Source organism: Globicephala melas, chromosome 12 (genome assembly GCF_963455315.2).
Source record: "Globicephala melas chromosome 12, mGloMel1.2, whole genome shotgun sequence".
Classification (NCBI taxonomy): Eukaryota; Metazoa; Chordata; class Mammalia; order Artiodactyla; family Delphinidae; genus Globicephala; species Globicephala melas.
The window spans coordinates 60,881,808-60,902,035 of record NC_083325.1 but is presented as its reverse complement, the minus strand read 5'-3'; the positions used below and the strand labels follow the sequence as shown (position 1 = coordinate 60,902,035).

General features: G+C 39.3%; 2 protein-coding genes across 4 annotated transcripts in view; one reads left to right on the top strand and one right to left on the bottom strand.

Moving 5' to 3' along the window:
- The first annotated feature begins 3 nt into the window (after window positions 1-3).
- Window positions 4-15,018, top strand: GPATCH11 (G-patch domain containing 11). The gene is made up of 9 exons (XM_030857933.3): window positions 4-138; window positions 3,803-3,874; window positions 4,793-5,019; window positions 5,849-5,890; window positions 6,664-6,784; window positions 6,907-6,997; window positions 8,999-9,115; window positions 10,019-10,100; window positions 10,813-15,018. The coding sequence occupies exons 2-9, from the start codon at window positions 3,816-3,818 to the stop codon at window positions 10,866-10,868; spliced, it is 795 nt and encodes a 264-aa protein (XP_030713793.1). The 5' UTR covers window positions 4-138; window positions 3,803-3,815; the 3' UTR covers window positions 10,869-15,018.
- Window positions 13,283-20,228, bottom strand: part of EIF2AK2 (eukaryotic translation initiation factor 2 alpha kinase 2) — a 38,270-nt gene continuing 31,324 nt past the window's right edge. For 2 of the 3 annotated variants that reach the window (XM_030857922.3, XM_030857924.3), the window contains exon 16: window positions 13,283-20,153. In XM_030857922.3, the coding sequence (XP_030713782.1) occupies window positions 20,031-20,153 (123 nt within the window). In that variant the 3' untranslated portion in view covers window positions 13,283-20,030. The remainder of the gene's footprint in view (window positions 20,154-20,228) is intronic. The other variant, XM_060309055.2, reaches the window with a different exon arrangement.

The window sequence follows — 20,228 nt, the reverse complement described above, 5'->3', positions numbered from 1 at the left end:
CGCCTGCCTCCGATTTCCAATTGACACTGGCCGCGGAAACTCAGGTGGGAGCGAAGGCCCAGAGGTCCCGCGCAGGTTGGTGAGCGTCTGCGCAGCGCTAGCTTTCGCGAGCTGGCCTGGGGAGAGTACAGCTGCCAGGTAAGGAGCTGTGGGCGCCTGGTGAAATGATGAAGGGCGGTGATCTGTGCACTGGCTGTGACTACCCATCACACCATCACCAATATTCCCACCCGTGAGTGGTCGCGTCTGTGGCACGCTTGCACCTGGGAGGGGCGCGACAGGGAAGGGATCAGCGGCCCCTGAGAGGAGTGTTTGGGTCTGACGCGCTTCTTGTCACCTTTCTACTGTACATCCAACTACTTAGTCCATCTCTCCACTTGGATGTGTAATGGGACTCTCTGTACATGTGAAGCAGCACTCTTATTGCCACCTCCCTGTCCACTATCTGCCAAAAAACAAAACAAAAACAAAACCTGATGCTACAGTCTAACCGCTCTCAAAAACTAGTAACTCCATTCTTCCAGGTATTCAGACCAAAAGCCTTTTAGTAATCCTTGACATCGATCTTTCCCACCCCGCCGCCAATCCAGCAGCAAATCCCGTTACCTCTATCTTCAGAATATACCCAGAATCCGATCATTTCTCACCACTTACACTGCTGTCACTGTGATCCAAGCCACCGTCATTCTGCCAGGATTATCACCTTGTGAAGTTTATCCTTATACTTATGGGAACAGATGATGCTAAAGTATAGTGTACCCATAAAAAGGGGGTTTAAAAAACCTGTAACCCCTCTGCATAGCACTTTAGAGCTAAGTAGTTCCCTTAAAAATAATCGAATCCTATTTGCAGTAGAAAGAGCTCTGAGACCTGGATTTTTTGTGGTGTTGAGCAAGTCATTTAGCCATACTGAGTCTTAATTAAAGCAGGACTAACTGTCCGTACCTTACAGAGTGGTTAATGGTAATTAAATGGGATAAAAATGTTTGATACACTCGGTAGGTGCTAGATCATTATATATAAAAATACTGTTATTACAAATGAAGAATCTGAGGTTTAGAGACAGTGGGTGAATTACCACAAGTGCTGGATATAATCTTACATACTTTTAACTTATTCTATTATAATAAAAGGAAAATTAGGCAAAACTAAGCTGTAATGTTTAAGGATGCATGTGTGGGTGATGAAACCATAAGGAAAAGGAAGTGACTGGAAGGCGTGTGACAGGGTAGGGGACAGGGAGGGCTTCTGGGGGGCTGACAAGGTTCTATCTGCTGATATGGGTGATGATTTCTATTATCTTTTGCTGTAGAACAAATTATTCAAGTTTAGCAACTTGAAATAACTATAATCGTTTATTATCTCACAGTTTCTGTGGGTCAGGAGTTTGTTAGTGGTTTAACTTAGCTTGGAATTTAAGAAGTTGTAATGGGGACTTCCCTGGTGGTCCAGTGGTTAAGACTCTGTGCTTGCAGTGCAGGGGGCGTGGGTTCGATCCCTGCTTGGGGAACTAAGCTCCCACATGCCGCACCACGCGGCCAAAAAGTAATAAACAATCAAAAAATTAAAATTAAAAAAAGAAGTTGTAAGGAAGATGCCAGCCCACAGTGAGCATCTGAAGGCTTGACTGGGGCCGGAGGATCCATTTCCAAGGTGACTCACTCATGTCACTCCCAAGTTTGTGCTTGTTGTCAACAGGAGGCCTCAGTTCCTCCTGAGTGGACTTCTCCATAGATCTGCTTAAATATCCTTACTATATAACAGCTGACTTCCTTCAGAGGGAGTGATCTAACTAACTTCAGAGTTAGAGTGATCTAAGAGCTGTAGTGTCTTTTGTGACCAAGAAGTCACACTCCACCATTTCTTCAATATTCTGTTGGTTACATAAGTCAACCCGTTCACTGTGGAAGGATGTTGAAAACCAAGAGGTAAAAATCACTGGGGGCCATCTTGGAGGCTACCACATGGTTACAAGAGTGTTTGCCTCATAAAAATGCACGAAGCTACACATTTATTTTATGCAGTTTTCTGTATTGATAGATTTACAAGAAGATTTTAAAAAAAGAAGACATGGCGACACAGGAAGAAAGTATTCCGTTACTACAAAATCAGAAATATAATTAAAGACCCTTCTTATCCTCATCATAGCTAAACACTGAGGATTTATGATGTTTGGGACACAGTGGTAGGCAGAGGGTATACAGGGGACTTATCTTTGTGGTTTACAGCCTAGTTGGGAAGATATACATTAAAAATATAAAAACCAGTACAGTAATACTGTTTTCATCCAATGTAATTGTCCAGACTCTTGGTTACAGTTGACAGAACCCCTGTTCAAACAAGCTTAAATAATGAGGAAACTTATCAGCCTATGTAGCTGGGAAGAATGGTAGGTCATAGCATTAAAGAAAGAGCTGCAGGAATCAGGGCCTTGAGAACTAGGGTTGGAGACTCATTGCCTTTAGGCCTGTCTCTATCTGGCTTCATTCTGCAGAACAGGATCTCTTCGAATGACCAAGAAGATGGCCATCCACAGCCCAGCTTCACATACTTCCAGTTTAGAAACCCCAACAAAGAGAGCTTCTTTTCCCTGCGATCCATATATTCGTATCATTAGGGAAAGAGATGCTTACTTGCCCTGTTTAGGTCATCCCCTCGCCTTTGCTAGGACATAAGGTACTATAACTGGCCATCTTGTGCCCAAGAGAGTATATGGTACTAAGATTGCCACCTTCCACTAGAACCACAAGGAGGGCAGAAGGCCGGGTTTCCAAAGGGAAGGATGGTGAGCAGGCCAAAACAGCATATGTGCACTGCAACAAGTGACTCCACTTTTGTATCCAGGAACTGGACCAGCAGCATTGACAGCACCTGGGCACCTGTTAGAAATGCAGGACCTCAAGCTCCAGCTCAGAATCAGACTCTGCATTTTAAGAAGATCCCAGGGCAATTCATATACACAGTAAAGTTTGAAGTGTACTTTATAATTACATGATTTTAACTACTTCGGATAGAAACTGTCCTCAAAAGTGTTTCCACATAAGTGAAGTGTTAACTATATCAAGTTACAAATGAACAGCTTGAACATAAAGTGCTGTGGAGAGAGGCCTGAAGTGGTCAGGACAGGCTTTTGTGAAGGAGGGTAGCCTAGGCCTAGGAGGAGGGAACTGTCTGTGGTGTGTTCAGAGGGCAATGAGAGAGACCATGTGGCGTGACTAATGAGTCCTAGAGGAGAGTCAGAGGTCAGATTATGAAGGATCTCTCTGGCTACCATGTGAAAATGATGGTTCCTCCACTGCCCACAGGGTAAAGTTTACAAAGGATTTGAAACTGGCAAGTAACATGTCCTGACATGTTTTTAAAAAACCACTCTGGAGAGGTTCTAGAGGATGGGTTGGAGGAGGAGAGGCCAAAGGCAATGAGACCAATTAGGAAGCAGTTGTAATAGTTCAGGTGAGAAAAAAATGCCTGAACGAAAGCAGTGGTCACAACTATAGGAAAAAATGCCTATGGGGGATAATACGGAGGAAGAGTTGACAGAGGTTTATAAGAGGTCAGGAAGGGGGAGATAGTGGTGACGTTAATTTGGAAATACAGGGATGAAGGAGGTCTTGGGAGGGGGAAGAGAATGAGTTGTTTGGATTATTGAGTTTGAGAGCTCCACCCAGAAGGATGTCAAAAGGACACTTGAATATGGAGTAGAGCTCTAGAGAAAGGTCATGGCTGGGAATGCATACAGGTTTATTTCCATTTTGGTAAACTGAAAATTAGTAATCGTTACTTTATCCTATTTGATTTGTAGATGGTTTTGCCATATGAAGCTGAAAATGGCAGAAGAGGAGGACTATATGTCTGATTCCTTCATTAATGTCCAGTAAGTAAATATGCACACTCCATGAAATGGTATGTGTAAGACATTAGTGGAGACTTTTCAGCAATGCCATTGATTTTATATGTTTTTATTTTTTATAAATTTATTTATTTAATTTATTTATTTTTGGCTGCATTGGGTCTTTGCTGCTGCGCAGCCCCCTTCCAGCTGCAGTAAGCAGGGGCCACTACTCGCCGCAGTTTGTGGGCCTCTCACTGCCGTGGCCTCTCCCGTTTCGGAGCACGGGCTCCAGGTGAGTGGGGTTCAGTAGTTGTGGCATGCAAGCTCCAGAGCACAGGCCCAGCAGCTGTGGTGCACAGGCCCAGTCGCTCCGTGGCATGTGGGATCCAACCGGACCAGGGCTCAAACCCATGTCCCCTGCATTGGCAGGCGGACTCCCAACCACTGCGCCACCAGGGAAGCCCTAAGCAATGCCACTGATTTTAAAGGTGAGGTTGGAAGTTAGTCTTATTGCTTCATGGAAATACTTCCTACATGTCTATAGTACAAAGATACTAGAAATCTCTTCTTCCTTTTTAATGCTAGGTGTTTTTTTCCTGCCCTTGATTCTTTTTATTCCCCTTTTCCAAGGATATTTACTGTTTTACTTCATTTCATCTCATCGCATCTTAATACCTGCTGTCCAGCTTTGCTTTTTATTATAGCCAACCTCTTAGAAAAATTAGTTTGAACCTACTATTTCTAATTTCTTCAACTCTGTACTTTTAGTTTCTTACAATATGGTACCAGCCTTCATCATTTTAACTAACACAGCCATTCTCAAAGGACATTGGTTATGTTCTAACAAAGATGCTCCTAGAGGTAGCACTGAAATATTAAGTAGTGTCAAGTGAGTAAGTGGCAAAGCTATGAGAAACTTGCATGTACTGGTCCAAAATAACCTTTTCCCTCATTCTTCAGAGAAGATATCAGACCAGGCTTGCCAATGCTGAGGCAAATCCGAGAAGCCCATCGAAAAGAAGAAAAGCAACAGGAAGCTAATTTGAAAAATAAGCGGAAGAGTTTAAAAGAAGAAGAACAAGAGAGACGTGACATTGGACTGAAGAATGCACTAGGCTGTGAAAACAAAGGGTTTGCTTTGCTCCAGAAGATGGGATATAAAAGTGGTCAGGCCCTCGGCAAAAGTGGTGAGTCACAGCCAGAAATAAACAGCTGTAATTTATTGATGAGTACCAGTGATGACTCTTTAATCTCTGTCCCTCTACACAGAAATTGAAACAACTTAAGCTTCCTAGGCTTACTGTTGCTGGCAAGCTTATGGAGAACTTCCATCTTCCCACATCCACTTTAGACATGTGCCATCAAGAGCTGTTTATCTGCCCAGCTCGGCCTCAAAGGCGCTAACAAGTGGGATGGACGAGGCTTACAATGGAGGCAGCAGCTAAGAATGGTGACAAGAGAAGGGTTAAGAAGTACAGTGGCCCAAAGGACAGTGAAGCAACATCGAAGATGATGGCAGGACTCTGCCCTGCTTGCTCTGTACCTGTGGCAGCTGCCTGAGTGACCCCTCAGCTGGAGAAGCTCAGTTCTCACCTCTCTTTTAGGAATGAGATTGCTTATTAAGAGATAGAGGCCATATACGTATAGTAGCTTCTGTAAGCTGTTTATCTCCTCTCCTCTCCTTTATTGTCATTGCTTTGACCTTCACCTCGCAAGGCTTTGCTCTCTCTTGTGGCTCCCACCCTCCTGGATATATATCAGTGTTTTCACTTCTTAAAATCCTTCCTACCTTGAGGTGGCGTTGCAGGCTGTGGATCAGCCTTATCGAGGACTAAGTATTTGAAGGCAAGGGTGGTAGTTGATTGTAGAGTATTGATGTTCAGTTACAGTTTTGAGTATCATTGAAACTGAAGGGGATAAGTATAGAACATTATAAAGTTGCATACTGCACCTGCCTGTAGTTTGAGGAAGAATTTCTGAAGTAGTTTGTGTTTTGTTCTCTATTTTTTTTTTTAGGAGACGGTATTGTTGAACCAATTCCTCTTAATGTCAAAACAGGTATGTAATTATTTTTGAGGCTATTTACCAGTAATAACAACTTACACTTAAATTTAGCACATATATTTGCTTAATAAATACTTTTTTATGGTGGTACTGTTACAGTTCTTATCATAAGACACCCTCAGTAAAATGTTTCTTAGTTAAATTTCTAGACCTTTTAAACTAAAAATACAAGTTTTAGTCAGTATAAAATAAAATTTTAATCATAAAAATAGGGGAAAAAGTGTTGTAACCATTAACAACACAAAGCTATTTTTGTCCACTGAGTGTCCTAAAAGTATCCTGAGACAGATGTATCCATTAAATGTTTTTCTTAATACTTTGGACAAATTAAAGAGAAAAAATATATACTTTATTTGTTCAGCATATTTATATGTAAGTATGACAGTTGATACTGTTTTCCCAATTTGAAAAAAATGTGTATAGTATTACCATCTTATTAGATCAGACCAATGATCTTTGTAAAAATCAAATTATGTGTTTGGGTTAAAAAAAATCTCTAGTGTTTTCTCCCATCCTTCTTATCAAATGATTTTGAGTGACTGTACTCAAATTAGAATTGCATTTAATCTGTAAGTATTTAGGAAATTCCCTGGCAGTCCAACAGTTAGGACTTGGCGCTTTCACTGCCTAGGGCTCGGGTTCAATCCCTGGTTGGGGAACTAGGAACCCACAAGCCGCAAGGTGTGGCCAGAAAAAGAAATTTTAAGTTGTCATGTTTTGAAATATAAAGTCAGTACATTTCTCATCAGTGTTTCCTGTTTGAGCAGGAAAAAGTGGCATTGGTCATGAGGCATTACTAAAACGGAAAGCAGAGGAAAAATTGGAAAGCTACAGAAGAAAGATTCACATGAAAAAAGAAGTTGAAGAAAGAGCTGCAGAACAGTTTCGGTATTTTAGCAGTTTATAGTTTCACCTTTTCTTTATTGTGGTATGTTTTCTGGTACTTGGACATATAAAATGGATGAAGAGAGCACAGACCTCTAGTGTACTATTTTTTTTCTTTGAATCAGAATGCGACTTAAAAATAAGCAAGATGAAATGAAGCTAGAAGGAGATCTTAGAAGAAGCCAGAGAGCCTGTCAACAGTTGGATACTCAGAAGGTAAGTCTTTTACCTGCTTTCAGTTTGGTAAAGTGTTTTGGCACCCAGTGTGATTTGCTGTGTATTTTTATTGTTAAAAAGAGAGAGAGAAAGAGAGAACTCCAAGCCTGGTGTATCTACCCACTAAAGCTTTCATTTAAGATGCATTATTGATCTATGATAACTGATACTCATAATAATGACTTGTTCTCTGCAGGAACCTGAGTAGTCTGAATTATCCTCTATGGGTAAATTACCATTTTTACACTTAACTGTTCTCCACTTATTTGAATATTGATTACTCAGGGCTATTATGTGTGGAAATTCTGTTCACCAGGATATTCGGTTAACCAGAATAGCCTATTTTCAGTCCATATCCAATACCATATGTGTCTCTAACTAGTAAAATCATGGTAGACTACTATCTAGTTCAGATTTGAATGGTTCTTAAAATTCAATTTTTGATTTGATTTCATTTCTTTTTTATTTTGATGGTTCAATTACCATCAAAATAAAATAACTTCATTTAAAGTCTCAAAAATGGAGGGCTTTGGACTTCCCTGGTGGTGCAGTAGTTAAGAATCCACCTGCCAATGCAGGGGACATGGGTTCGAGCCCTGGTCCGGGAAGATCCCACATGCCGCAGAGCAACTAAGCCCGTGCTCCACAACTACTGAGCCTGTGCTCTACAGCCCATGAGCCACAACCACTGAGCCTGTGTGCTACAACTACTGAAGCCTGCACGCTCTAGGGCCCGTGCTCCACAACAAAGAGAAGCCACCGCAATGAGAAGCCCGCGCACCGCAATGAAGAGTAGCCCCGCTTGCCACTAGAGAAAGCCCGCCTGCAGCAACAAAGACCCAACACAGCCATAAATAAATAGATAGATAGATAGATAAAAGTGGGGGGCTTCCCTGGTGGCACAGTGGTTAAGAATCCACCTGCCAATGCAGGGGACACGGGTTCAAGCCCTGGTCTGGGAAGACCAACATGCCGCAGAGCAACTAAGCCCGTGCACCGCAACTACTGAGCCTGTGCTCTGCAGCCTGCGAGCCACAACTACTGAGCCCACATGCCACAACTACTGAAGCCTGCGTGCCTAGAGTCCGTGCTCCTCAACAAGAGAAGCCATTGGAATGAGAAGCCCAAGCACCACAATGAAGAGTAGCCCCGCTCGCCGCAACTAGAGAAAGCCCGCCCGCAGCAACGAAGACCCAACGCAGCCAAAATAAATAAATTTATTTATTTTAAAAATAAATAAATAAAATAAAATAAAGTCTCAACAATGGGGACTTCCGTGGTGGTGCAATGATTAAGAATCTGCCTGCCATTGCAGGGGACATGGGTTCAATCCCTGGTCCGGGAAGATTCCACATGCTGCAGAGCAACTAAGCCCGTGCGCCACAATTACTAAGCCTGTGCTCTAGAGCCCGTGAGCCACAACTACTGAAGCCTGCGTGCCTAGAGCCCGTGCTCCTCAACAAGAGAAGCCACCGCAGTGAGAAGCGCTCGCACCGCAATGAAGAGTAGCCCCCGCTCACCGCAACTAGAGAAAGCCCACTCGCAGCAACGAAGACCCAATGCAGCCAAAAAAATAAATAAATAAATTTTTTAAAAAAAAGAATAAAAAAGTTTCCTTCAATTAAAAACAAAAGTCTCAAAAATGTTTGTAAAATTCCCTTCATATGTAAATAGATTGCTGGAAGCAATCTCTCTTTTCTCTATTTCCATAGGACATTATTTTGAATATGTGTCGTGATACTGAAGATTTCCTCACTGATATGTATCATTTTATACCCATTAAGCTACTTATACCCATAGCTTCTTTTCCCTACTAGATTGTCAGCACCTGGGAGGCAGTATTCTAACTGGGTTTTGCATCCCCATAGTTCATAGTGCTTTACTCTTAAAGCAGCACTCAGTAAATATTTAATTGAGAGAATGAATTCATGTTGAGAGGAGCATACTTGTGATAGAGTTATGTTTAGCTGTGTTTAATTGGGAATAATTCTACATTTTCAGAATATTCAGGTTCCCAGGGAGGCATGGTACTGGTTGAGGCTTGAAGAGGAAACTGAAGAAGAGGAAGAGGAAGAAAAAGAACAAGATGAAGATGAATATAAGAGTGAAGACTTAAGTGTATGTGTTGGGACCAGTTCCGTAAGCCGGCTGTCTCAGCCTTGGCACGATTAACATTTTGAACTGGGCAGTTGTTTGTTGTCGGGGGCCGTTCTGTGCATTGTGAGATATCTGAGAGCATCTGTGGCCTCCACCCACCAGATGTCCATTGCACTTCCCCCTTGTGACAATGGAAAACGTCTTCAGACATTACTACATTTTCCCCCGAGGGGAAAAAATCACCCCTTGAGAACCACTGCATTACAGGTTTATTTCATGAACCCCAGAGCAAAACTTAATATAATTTTAGCTTCAGTCTACCCTCTCACCTCAGTTTTAGTTTGGATGATGGATTAGGCGCAAATGTAACTTATGTTAATTTCTACCTTGTTTCCTGCTGAACTCCTGGAAGTGATTCTGAGTACCTCCCTCCCCCACCCACAAACAAAACAAAGCAAAAAGACACAATTCAAAGGAAGTAGAGATTATTCAAGAAAAGAATACACATTTCTATGGTTACTTTGTATAAAAGAGTATGTAGGAGACGTTCACAATTTGAAAACCGTATGTTCCACTTAACTGGGAGACCATTGATGAGAACTTTAGTGGTAGAGAGAGACAGTTTCAGCCAGATTTGTTGAAAGTAGAAGGGGTCTTTAAAGGATGCTTATTCTAATAGAGCCAGCCAAGATCTATTGTTGAAATGTTAACAAGGGGTCTCTGTTGTGTCTGATAGATGTGAAAATAGGGTAACTGGTAAACTGGGACATGTTCTAATATATTCTGCCCTTGACACCTCTCCTAACTGGTTGAGCGTGTAGTAGAAGATTTAGGGCCTTAGGGTAATTCAGCATGATCTGAGAGACCCGAAAACCAAGATTCTGTTCAATGTGAACTATTAATATGCTTGTATCCTATACCTAGGTACTGGAAAAATTACAAATATTGACTAGTTATTTAAGAGAAGAACATCTGTATTGTATTTGGTGTGGAACAGCCTATGAAGGTAAGAAGATACTTTATACTTTTTAAAAATATTGAGTACAAACACAAAACATTGATTTTAGCTTTGATTTTTTATGAAAGTCACATTTCCCATAGACAATGGAAATTTTTTTATTCCCTCCAAATGGCCATGTTGGATGAATGCTTTAAAGAAATAGTGGACAGAGAAATAATTGAGGGTTGATTAAAGGTGCTTTTAACTTTTCAGAAACTGAATGTGCAGAAGGGAATTTTTCAGTCTTCTATTTCAAAAGAAATAGAGTTTTTAATCACTTCAGGATGTTGAATTTTTTTCATGCTTTATTTTTCATGACTCTTCAGCTACCTGAAAAATATAGTAAATTTTTAGAACTAATTTTTTTGTATTTAGGTAGAATACTATCCCTGAACCATAAAAATCAGAATGTTGAAATCCACTCCATTGTTTTTTCATTGTAAGGAAAGAAGTGGTTTAAAATGCGTCAAATGTCTTAACAGACACAAGTGCTTTCTCTTCTAACACACTTGCCCAAGTCAGCTTTGCTAACTTGAATTTAAGGACTTTGTACATGAGAGGTGAAGAATTTTGAGTTATTGTTGTATCTTTTCCTGGTTTGTTTAGCAGAGTAAGAAGCAAACACAGCTACAAAATACATGTCATGTTGAAATAATTTTCTAGAATAGTATACTATGCAATTTGTATTAATTGTTCCTTTTCCTCACATAAATTACAGATAAAGAAGACCTGTCTTCAAATTGCCCAGGACCAACTTCTGCAGATCATGACTAAGATTATTCTCAATAAAGTAGAAGCTTGGCAAATGTTATTGTTTCCTAGACAGTTGAGCAGTTAGAATTTCCAAATTTTTGATACCAGTAAAGAAAGAGGGCCTTTATATGTTTCATTGTTTTTATACATTAGAAGTACTTTGTACTTTAGAATATAATTGTTCACTGGCTTCAAAAACATAATGGAAAGCCATTTCAGAACACAAGTATTATAGACATGGGCAATTACAATTTATGACTCTTTTGTGACGTTTATGGGATTTAAGGACACCAACTCTCTTATTCACTTTGGAACAAATTGAGAAATAAGACATAGGAGTTAGAGATCAAAATATCAGCTTTATTATCAATGAAATAAAGAGCTAGTTGACTTGTTCTCCAGTCATGCTCCCTGCGAGATCTCCCTGGTTAGAGAGAACTGCCGACCTTTTCTCGGAGGGACAGAGCCCATCTTTGCATTAGGAGACCATTAGCTTTCAAGGTGAGAGAACCAACCCCTCAGGGGTGGGGCCATACATGCTCAGTTCCTTTTCCCAAAATCACTCATCAGATGAGACACCTCTCTGTTGAGACGGAATGAATACAGGTTCACAGAGCTTGTTCCCACACTTCTCTCTTCCAAGGAGCAAGAAGTTCCCTTCATGCAAGCATGAGAAGGAGGGGAAAAGTATTCCCCTCAATAAGAGTAATGTCAGAGGCAAGGATCCATTAATAGTACTTAATTCTAATCAGTTTTAGAAATAAAGTAGTTATGATATTCCGTAAAATCGTTGAGTTTTCATAGCAATGTGTATATCCATTATAAGTGAACAATTGCCCATTTTGGCTAAAGAAACAATAATTAGGAGTAACCTTAAATATCAGGTGATCCAACTTCTTAATCCCTTTGACAACATTCCTAGCAGGTGGTAATCCAACCTCTGCCTTTATTCCTCCAGCCACAGAGAGCTCACTGCCTTAAAATGGACCGTTGCATTGCTGGGTAGCTCTAAGTCATTTTAAAAGTTATTTTTCTGTCTTAAGCTGAATTCTGCTTCCCTATATTTTAACCAGATATAGCTAAAGACATACCATGTGGCACACCTCTAGAGAACTCCATCTAAGTTTGGGCATCAAAATCATGAACTTTTTTAAAGTTCACAAGCTCAGGTGCCACCCTTAGTGACTTGATTCAGCTAGTCTAGGATAGTTTCTGGATATCTATTTATTTTAAAGTTCTAAGAATGTGTCTGATTATCACCTGTGGATGAGAACTAGTGCTCTAGGTTAAACTAGAGCATGACTGTTCTTCGGATCAAGTTGTGACCTCATCTGTACAATTTTACAGCTCACCTTTCAGTAGCATTGAGCAAGAGATCAGCCTCTTTTTATTATAAACAGCATACCTGACAACATAGCAGAAGCTAACCTACACTTGCCCAAATTAAGATAATCAATGGTATGAGTTGTATTAGCCTCTGACCTAATTTGACCTAGTTCACTTGTTCTAAAGTCTAACTTGGGGAGCTTTAAAAAACATGATATTACAAAGGTCCCACCTCCAGAGATTCTGATGTAATTGGTCACTGTGGCCTGTGTATCACTACCCTTGATTCTAAAATGCAGCAGAGGGACTTCCTGGTGGCACAGTGGATAAGACTCCACGCTCCCAATACAGGGGCCCGGGGTTAGAGCCCTGGACAGGGAACTAGATAACACACACATGCCGCAACTGAGAGTTCACATGCCACAACTAAGGAAGCTGCCTGCCTCAACTAAGACCCCATGCAATCAAATAAATAAATAAATAAATAAAATGCAGCAGAGCTTGAAAACGTAGTTAACTTCTGGGCCTCAGTTCTTCATCTAGAAACTGAATTATGAGTTTTATGACTATAAATACATATATAAAATATTGGAGCTTATATAGTTGGATAAAACGGATAGTTACTTTTTCCATTTAAAAAAATCGTAACATTGTATTAACAGCTAAAACAAAGTATATCTTCTTCTTGGAATTATAGTCACATCCTTTCCTGTCATTTCAGCCAACAAACCAACATTCATTTGGACAGACCCAACGCCATGTGGATAATTTCAGACAGAATGGAGTTAGGAACTGGCTTCCTTTTCTCCTCTTACTGACTGTAGGGCAACCTGCCCAGTGGCCTAGAGTATTTTGAATATGTCTGTGAACAAATATGCTGTGAATGTAGGAATAACCTTGATGGAACCCATAAGTCCACCAGAGTTGTGGTCTGCATTTCCAGGCCAGAGGCCAGAAATTTACTTGTTGTCATTTACTTTTGTTTATATTGTACTATGTTTATTTTCAGAGTCCTATCTAGAATTTCTAAAATGTTTCATTTTCCTACTTATAAACCCAAAATACTGGAGCTTTTAAAATTCAAAATAAATAGACTTTAATATACTAAATTGGTTTACCATACCCACCTTTACTTTGTTATTTATCAACATTTAATTGTTGAAATTTTACAGTGAACATTATTATTATTTAGTATTAGACACATTTTGCAGGATCAAGTATATGAAATTCTTAACACTTTTATTCCCTACTAATTCAAAAGCACTTATAGAGTTCCTGCTTAAATGCAGGGTAATACACTTGCTGCCTTGGGGCAAATCAAAATGAGAGAGCCTGTCCCTGCTTTCCAGAAATTTACAAGGAGGGAAACACCCATGCAGGAATAACTGAGCTCCAAAGCAAACTGGTAGGTACAATGCTGAAGAACTAAATAACTGAAGTATTAGGGAGAAGTTTCATTCCGAGTGGGAGATGGTAGAACACTATGGTAGCAGCACTGAATTTGGGCTTTCAGCATAACTTTGATATGCAGTTATGAGGAAGGCGTTACAATATGACCCAGCATTTCCACTCTTAAGTTATACCCAAGAGAAATGGAACCATGTCCAGATAAAACTCATACACCAATAGTCATTGCAACATTATTCATACTAGCCAGAAAGTAGAAACCTAAATGTCCATCAGCTGATGAATAGGTGAATTAAATGTGATATATCCATATAACTGAATATCATTTGGCAATAAAAGGGAAAGGAATTTCCATCCATGCTATACCACAGATGAAAACATACTAAGTGAAAAAGACCACATACTGTATGATTCCATTTACACAAAATGTCCAGAATAGGCAAGTCTATGGAGATAGAAAGTAGATTGGTGGTTGCCTAGAGTTGGAGGAAGATGAGGAATGGCTGCTAATGGGTACAGGGTTTCTTTTTGGAGTGACAAAAATGTTTAAAAATTGATTGTGGTGATGGTTGCACAACTCTGAATATACTAAACACCATTGAACTGTATACTTTAAATGGGGTGAATTTTATGGTATGTGAATTATGTCTCAATAAAGCTGTTACTTAAAAAAAAGATTGAAGGGAATTTCAGGTAGAAACCATAGCCGAGCGCCACTGAGCACAAAAGCCTATTGAGGTAACCCTGAACAGACCTGTGTGGCTGGGGCCTATTCAGGTAATGCTGAATGTGAGATGCAGAACGGGAGCCCCCAGAGGAGCACAGCCCTGCCAACACTTTGACTTGAGCCCAGTGAAACCCATTTCAGACTTCAGGCCTCCTGAACTGTAAGAGAATAAATGTGTGTCACTTTCAGTCATCAGTTTTGTGGTCACTGGTTACAGCAGCCCTAGAAAACCAATACAGGTCTCAATCAAACTGACCCCTCAAGAGCCACACATATTTGAGAGATATCTGATTTGCCTCAGAGTTTCACCCATTACACGGTTTTTAGTCAGAGTGTAAGCCAACAGTGGGGCCTCTGTACATCTATCAACTGTAGTCCCTGCATCTGTGACCATCCTGAAGACATGTCGTGACTGGGCCAGCTCACGGTCACAGACGTAGGGAGTGGACTGACATGATATAAAGAGTAAATATCTAAATGGAGGTGTCTGCTGTGCTTTTGTTTCTGAGCCCTCTCCTCTATGTAATCTCTCCCTGGGCAATCCCTTGGATTCAAAGTTAAGCATCAGGGCTTACCTCCAGATAACATACACATCTCTTCTGTGTATGATTCCAGTTCATCCCTTCTCTCAAGTTCCTCTCCTGCATTTCCTAGAGTCTGCTCTTCACCCTCCCCTGAATTTATGGCAGTACCTCCAACTTGGCATCTCCAAATGAGATCTAGTGTTTTACCTCCCAAATCTGCTCCCCCTCACCTTGTTGACATGTGAAAAGCAGCCCCACTATTGGCTTAAATTCTAGCTAAAAACTGTGTGAGACAAAATATCTCTGAAATATGCATGGCTCTTTGACGGGGTTAATTTGATTGAGATTTGTACCTTCTTTAATGGCATCATACTCCTGGCACTCACCATCCAACCAACCTAGAGGTAATCTCTGATGCTTACATTTCCCTAAATCCTCACATCCAGTCAGTTGCCAGCTCCTCTTGGTTCTGTCCCCTCCCATTGTTCAGGCCCTCTTAGCCTCTCGGACTTCTGACCTTTCAAATATAGTCTTTTCCTGCTCCAACCCAGTCTGAACACTTTCAAAGTATAGGTTGGATCACACTCCTGCCTAAAAAAAAAAACCTCTTTGTCACCTTTGGACGTTACTGGGATGCCACTTCATTCTAAAAATTAATAAATATTTATCCCATCTGTCCCATTCAACTTTAGGGAAAGTTCTTCATAGAAGAATCACAGATGATAAATGTGAGAGGTTTGATAGAATCCAAAAATCACTATTTTGCAACCCCTAATGAAATAATGGATCCAGGCAATAATCATCAATGGCTGCTAACACCATTAGGTGAAAGATTGACAAGGAAGACTGATCATAGTAGATGACACCACCACAAGCCACCGACCAAACTTAAAATCACCGAAAGCAGAACAACCAGACATCATGTTCCTCCTGAAGTGAAGCAAAAGAAGGTATATAGTATCACCTAGGAGTATTCTCAGAAAAAAATTTCAGAACAGAATCAAATCAAGTTTCTAGATCTAACTAGACACCATGGGGATACCATCAGCCAAATCCTAAGTGAAGGAAATTCTGTAGGATATGTGACCTACTCCTTCCTCAAATAAATGGCAAGAGGAAAGAAGTTAAAAACGAGGTGGATGTTATAGAGTAAAAGAGACATACCAACTAAATGAAATGTTGGATCCTGACTTAATCTACAGAAAGACATTTTTGAGATACGAAAACTCAGTACAGGCTGATTATTACATGATAGTTAAGAAAATCTTATTAATTTGTTGAGTGACAATGATGTGGTTTGGTTAAAATTAAAAAGATCTGTTAGAAATACATCTTTAAGTATTTACAAGTGAAATGATACGATGCCTGAAATTTAAAATCCTCCAGCAAAAGACATTTTTTAAAAGGAGGGGTAAATGAAACAGGAAAGACAGAATATTGATAGCTGTTGAAGCTGGGTAATGAGTACACAGAGTTTCATTATTCTAGTCTCTGTTTTTGTGTATGTTTTAACACAAAAACGTATTAAAATATGAATAATATTGAAATCATTCCACATTCATAATGAAAAAGTTAGCATGCCAAGAACCTCAAGCTATGCTGAACACTCAAGTGGGAAATAGATGCTATGAGTTTCTCTCTCAGGTAGGTACACTGGATGATGGAGTCTGGGAAAAGCTTGCTTTTAGACTTCTAAACATTTCATACATAGGTGTGCATGTACGTATATATGTGTGTATACACATGTGTATGTACACGCAAGTCTGACTTCATAGACACGCAACCTGTGTGGTTGCATAAGGCCCCATGTTAATTTTTGAACAAGGGCCTCACATTTTCATTTTGCATTGGGTCCCACAAATTATATAGCTGGCCATACACACAAACACACACACTTTATATGTGTATTTATACTAAATATACCTAACACAAATAACATACATGCTCTGAGTAAGCTACATATATATGTACCTATGTTAAATATGTGCACATTTAATAAAAAATATATGTGTGGTTAGTAATAAAAATTTCCTAGAAGTTCTGTTTCTAGTGAAGCAGCTAGGTCACAATAGCTCTTCAAAATCTCTGCATGTATGTATGTTTTAATTAGCAAATAAGGTCCCTGGCCTTTGCCCCTCTCCTCCTCTGATAAGAGGGTACTTTTTTTTTTTAATTTATTTAATTTTGGCCGCGTTGGGTCTTTGTTGCTGTGTGCAGGCTTTCTCTAGTTGTAGCGAGCGGGGGATACTCTTCATTGCGGTGCATGGGCTTCTCATTGTGGTGGCTTCTCTTGTTGAGGAACTTGGGCTCTAGGCACGTGGGCTTCAGTAGTTGTGGCACGCAGGCTCAGTAGTTGTGGCTTGCGGGCTCTATAGCTCAGCCTCAGTAGTTGTGGCGCATGGGCTTAGTAGCTCCACGGCATGTGGGATCTTCCCGGACCAGGGCTTGAACCCGTGTCCCCTGCATTGGCACGCGGATTCTTAACCACTGCGCCACCAGGGAAGCCTGAGGATACTTTTTATTTACTATAGTTTTGAGGCTGAGAAAATATATACTCAAATAAATAAAAGCATCAAGGGATGCTTTATTTACTTCATAGTAGTAGAAATATTAAAGTGAGAGAAGGATATATAAAAGTATTCAATCACTATGTTGTACACTTGAAACTAATATAATAATGCAAATCAACTATACTTAAATTTAAAAAATGAAAGAAGGTAAAAATAAGGCCACATTCACACTAATTTGCCACATTCATTGGTTTTTCTTTTGAGTTTAGCCTTATTCATCAAATCCAGATAATATCAGTTTCTTAAAAAAGATTTCTCTCCACCCAGAAAAATTTCAAACCTACAGAAAAGCTCCAAGAATAATACAAAAAAACACTTCTATATTGTCCACCTAGATTTATCAATTTTTCAATTGTTAACATTTTGCCACATTTCCTCTCTCTCTTTCTATATATATATGTACTATCTTCCTATATATATATGTATTATCATCGATTTTTGCTGAACATTTGGAAGTTGCATATGTCATGCCACTTCACCCCTAAGTATTTCTGCATGCATTGCCTAGGAATAAGACATTTTCTGGCATGACCATAATATCATTATCACACCTAAGAAAATTATCAATTATTCTATAACATCATTTAATATGCAGTCTATATTCAAATGTTCTCAATTACCTGAAAAATGTCTTTTATAGCTATTTTCTGGGTTTTTCTTTTTTTTTATATCCAGTATACAATCAAGATTCAAGCATTGCATTTGGTCATTGCATTTGGTCATTATATGTTTCTAGTCTCTCTGTATTTAGAAGAATTCCCCTACTTTTTTTTTTTTTCATGATACTGACTTTTTGAGAAATCCAAGTTAATTACCTTATCAAATGACTTCTTTCAGGATTTGTCTAATCATTTCCTCATGATTAAATTCCAGTTAAACACTTTGGGCAAGAAAACTAAATAGGTGATAGTGTATAATTCTTACATCACATCAGGAGGGTCATGATGTTAGGTTCTTCCACTTTCAGTGATACTAAATTTAATTACTTTATTATTGTGGTGATAAGAGCTTTCCATTTTAAAGATACATTTTCCCCTTTGTAATATCATCTGTCGGACTATATTTAAATCCTTTTGAGGCTCCTGTTTCCCAACGCCTTTTCAACCAATAATTTTAGTATCCATTGATGAACCTTGCCTTAATCAAATACTGCATGGGAGTTGAAGACCATATTAAATGCTTTTAGTAACTTTTTAGAAATTGCTATAAGCCTTCACAAAAATATTATCTATTACTATGATTCTTCTGCTAAGCCTAAATTTGGCTCATTTTAAAAATTGTAAAATTATACGACAATTCTAGAACGGTAGTTGGATGCTATAAAGCTTAAAGGAACCCTCAGGTTCTTCCAATATACAGCTCATATTATTTTCCGGCATTCCCTACAGCAATTCAAGGAAACAAACTAGTATACCCAATGTTCCTCAAATCTATCTTTTCCAGAACGCATTCCATGCCCCTTGCCCATACTGCCCAAATGCTCTCCTCTCTATTCATCTAAATCCTTCACATACTTGGAAGTCTCACTGGAGTGTCACTTCTAAGCCCTGTGCCATGGGTCCTCAGCATAGAGTGATCTCACCCCTCCAGACTGATTGTTTTCTATGCTCAGCTACTGTCTTACAGCATAGTTATCATCTCTTTAAAGTGTCTGTTATAATAGGTACAAAATGTATTTAAGAGAAATAGAATAATTATGCAGTAAACACTAGTGGACTCAACAGCCAGTGTAAGAAAAGAAAGTTAACTGTTACCTCGGAAGTCCGTTTCTCCAATCACATCACTCCCATCCCTCCTCAGAGCCAATCACTATCAGAATATAATAATAGTTCTCAATCCTTTCCTTCCCTTTATTGTTTTACCACATTTGTTTGAATACCTAAGCACACATTTCACGTAGCATGTTCCTGAACTTTATACAGTATTTTCTGCAATCTGCTTTGTTTGCTTAATATTATGTTCCTGAGAGACGTGGCATGTTAGTTACATGCATTTAGTTACAGCATTTAGCTGTAATTCCTTCATTTTCACTATAAAACACTATATAGTATTCCAGTGCGTGAATACAATTTATGTATCCATTCTTCTTCTGGTGCACATTAGCGTTGTTTCCTGTTCCTTTGACTATAATAAACGGCATTTCTATGAACATTCCTGTGCACATGTATGTAGCAATGGAACTGATGTCTTTTCAGGAATGGCAATATACACGTAACTTTGCTAGATGATACCAAATTGCTTTCCAAAGTGATTATACTTATCTTTTCATGGTTACCATATTTCTCCAGCTGGATTGTTAGCTATTTTGGACAGAGATAGATCTTATATCTTTTTGGCCTAGAAACAGCAGGTATTTAATAAATAGTCATTCATTAATTGATTAACTAATTGGTATTAAAAAGAAAATTTGAGGCATTTTTCCCCCCATCTTCATAATAAGGAGATGAGCGAGGGGAAGGCAAATATAAGAATGTTTTTGAAGTAAGAAAAAATGCAAACCTTTCTGCAAATGTGGCAAAAAATTAAGGGAGAAAGGAAAATAGAAGATAAATACCATTAATATTCCCAAGCAGACTTTAGACAGTTATAGGAAAATGGAGTATCAGAAGAAGGATACTTTTTTAAGTATCTAACATGTATTCCATTTCTTTTTCTCTGCAATATTACTCCACTCCTTCAAAGTCTTCAGTATTTTCAATGTGTTAGGTCGTTTCTTGGGATCCTTTGAGAGTAATTTCTGTAGAAGATTTTTCTGTAATGATAGTAAGAGTCAATACTAGGAAATAAAACATTGAGTAAATAAAATTCCGATTATTTTTAAGTGCTT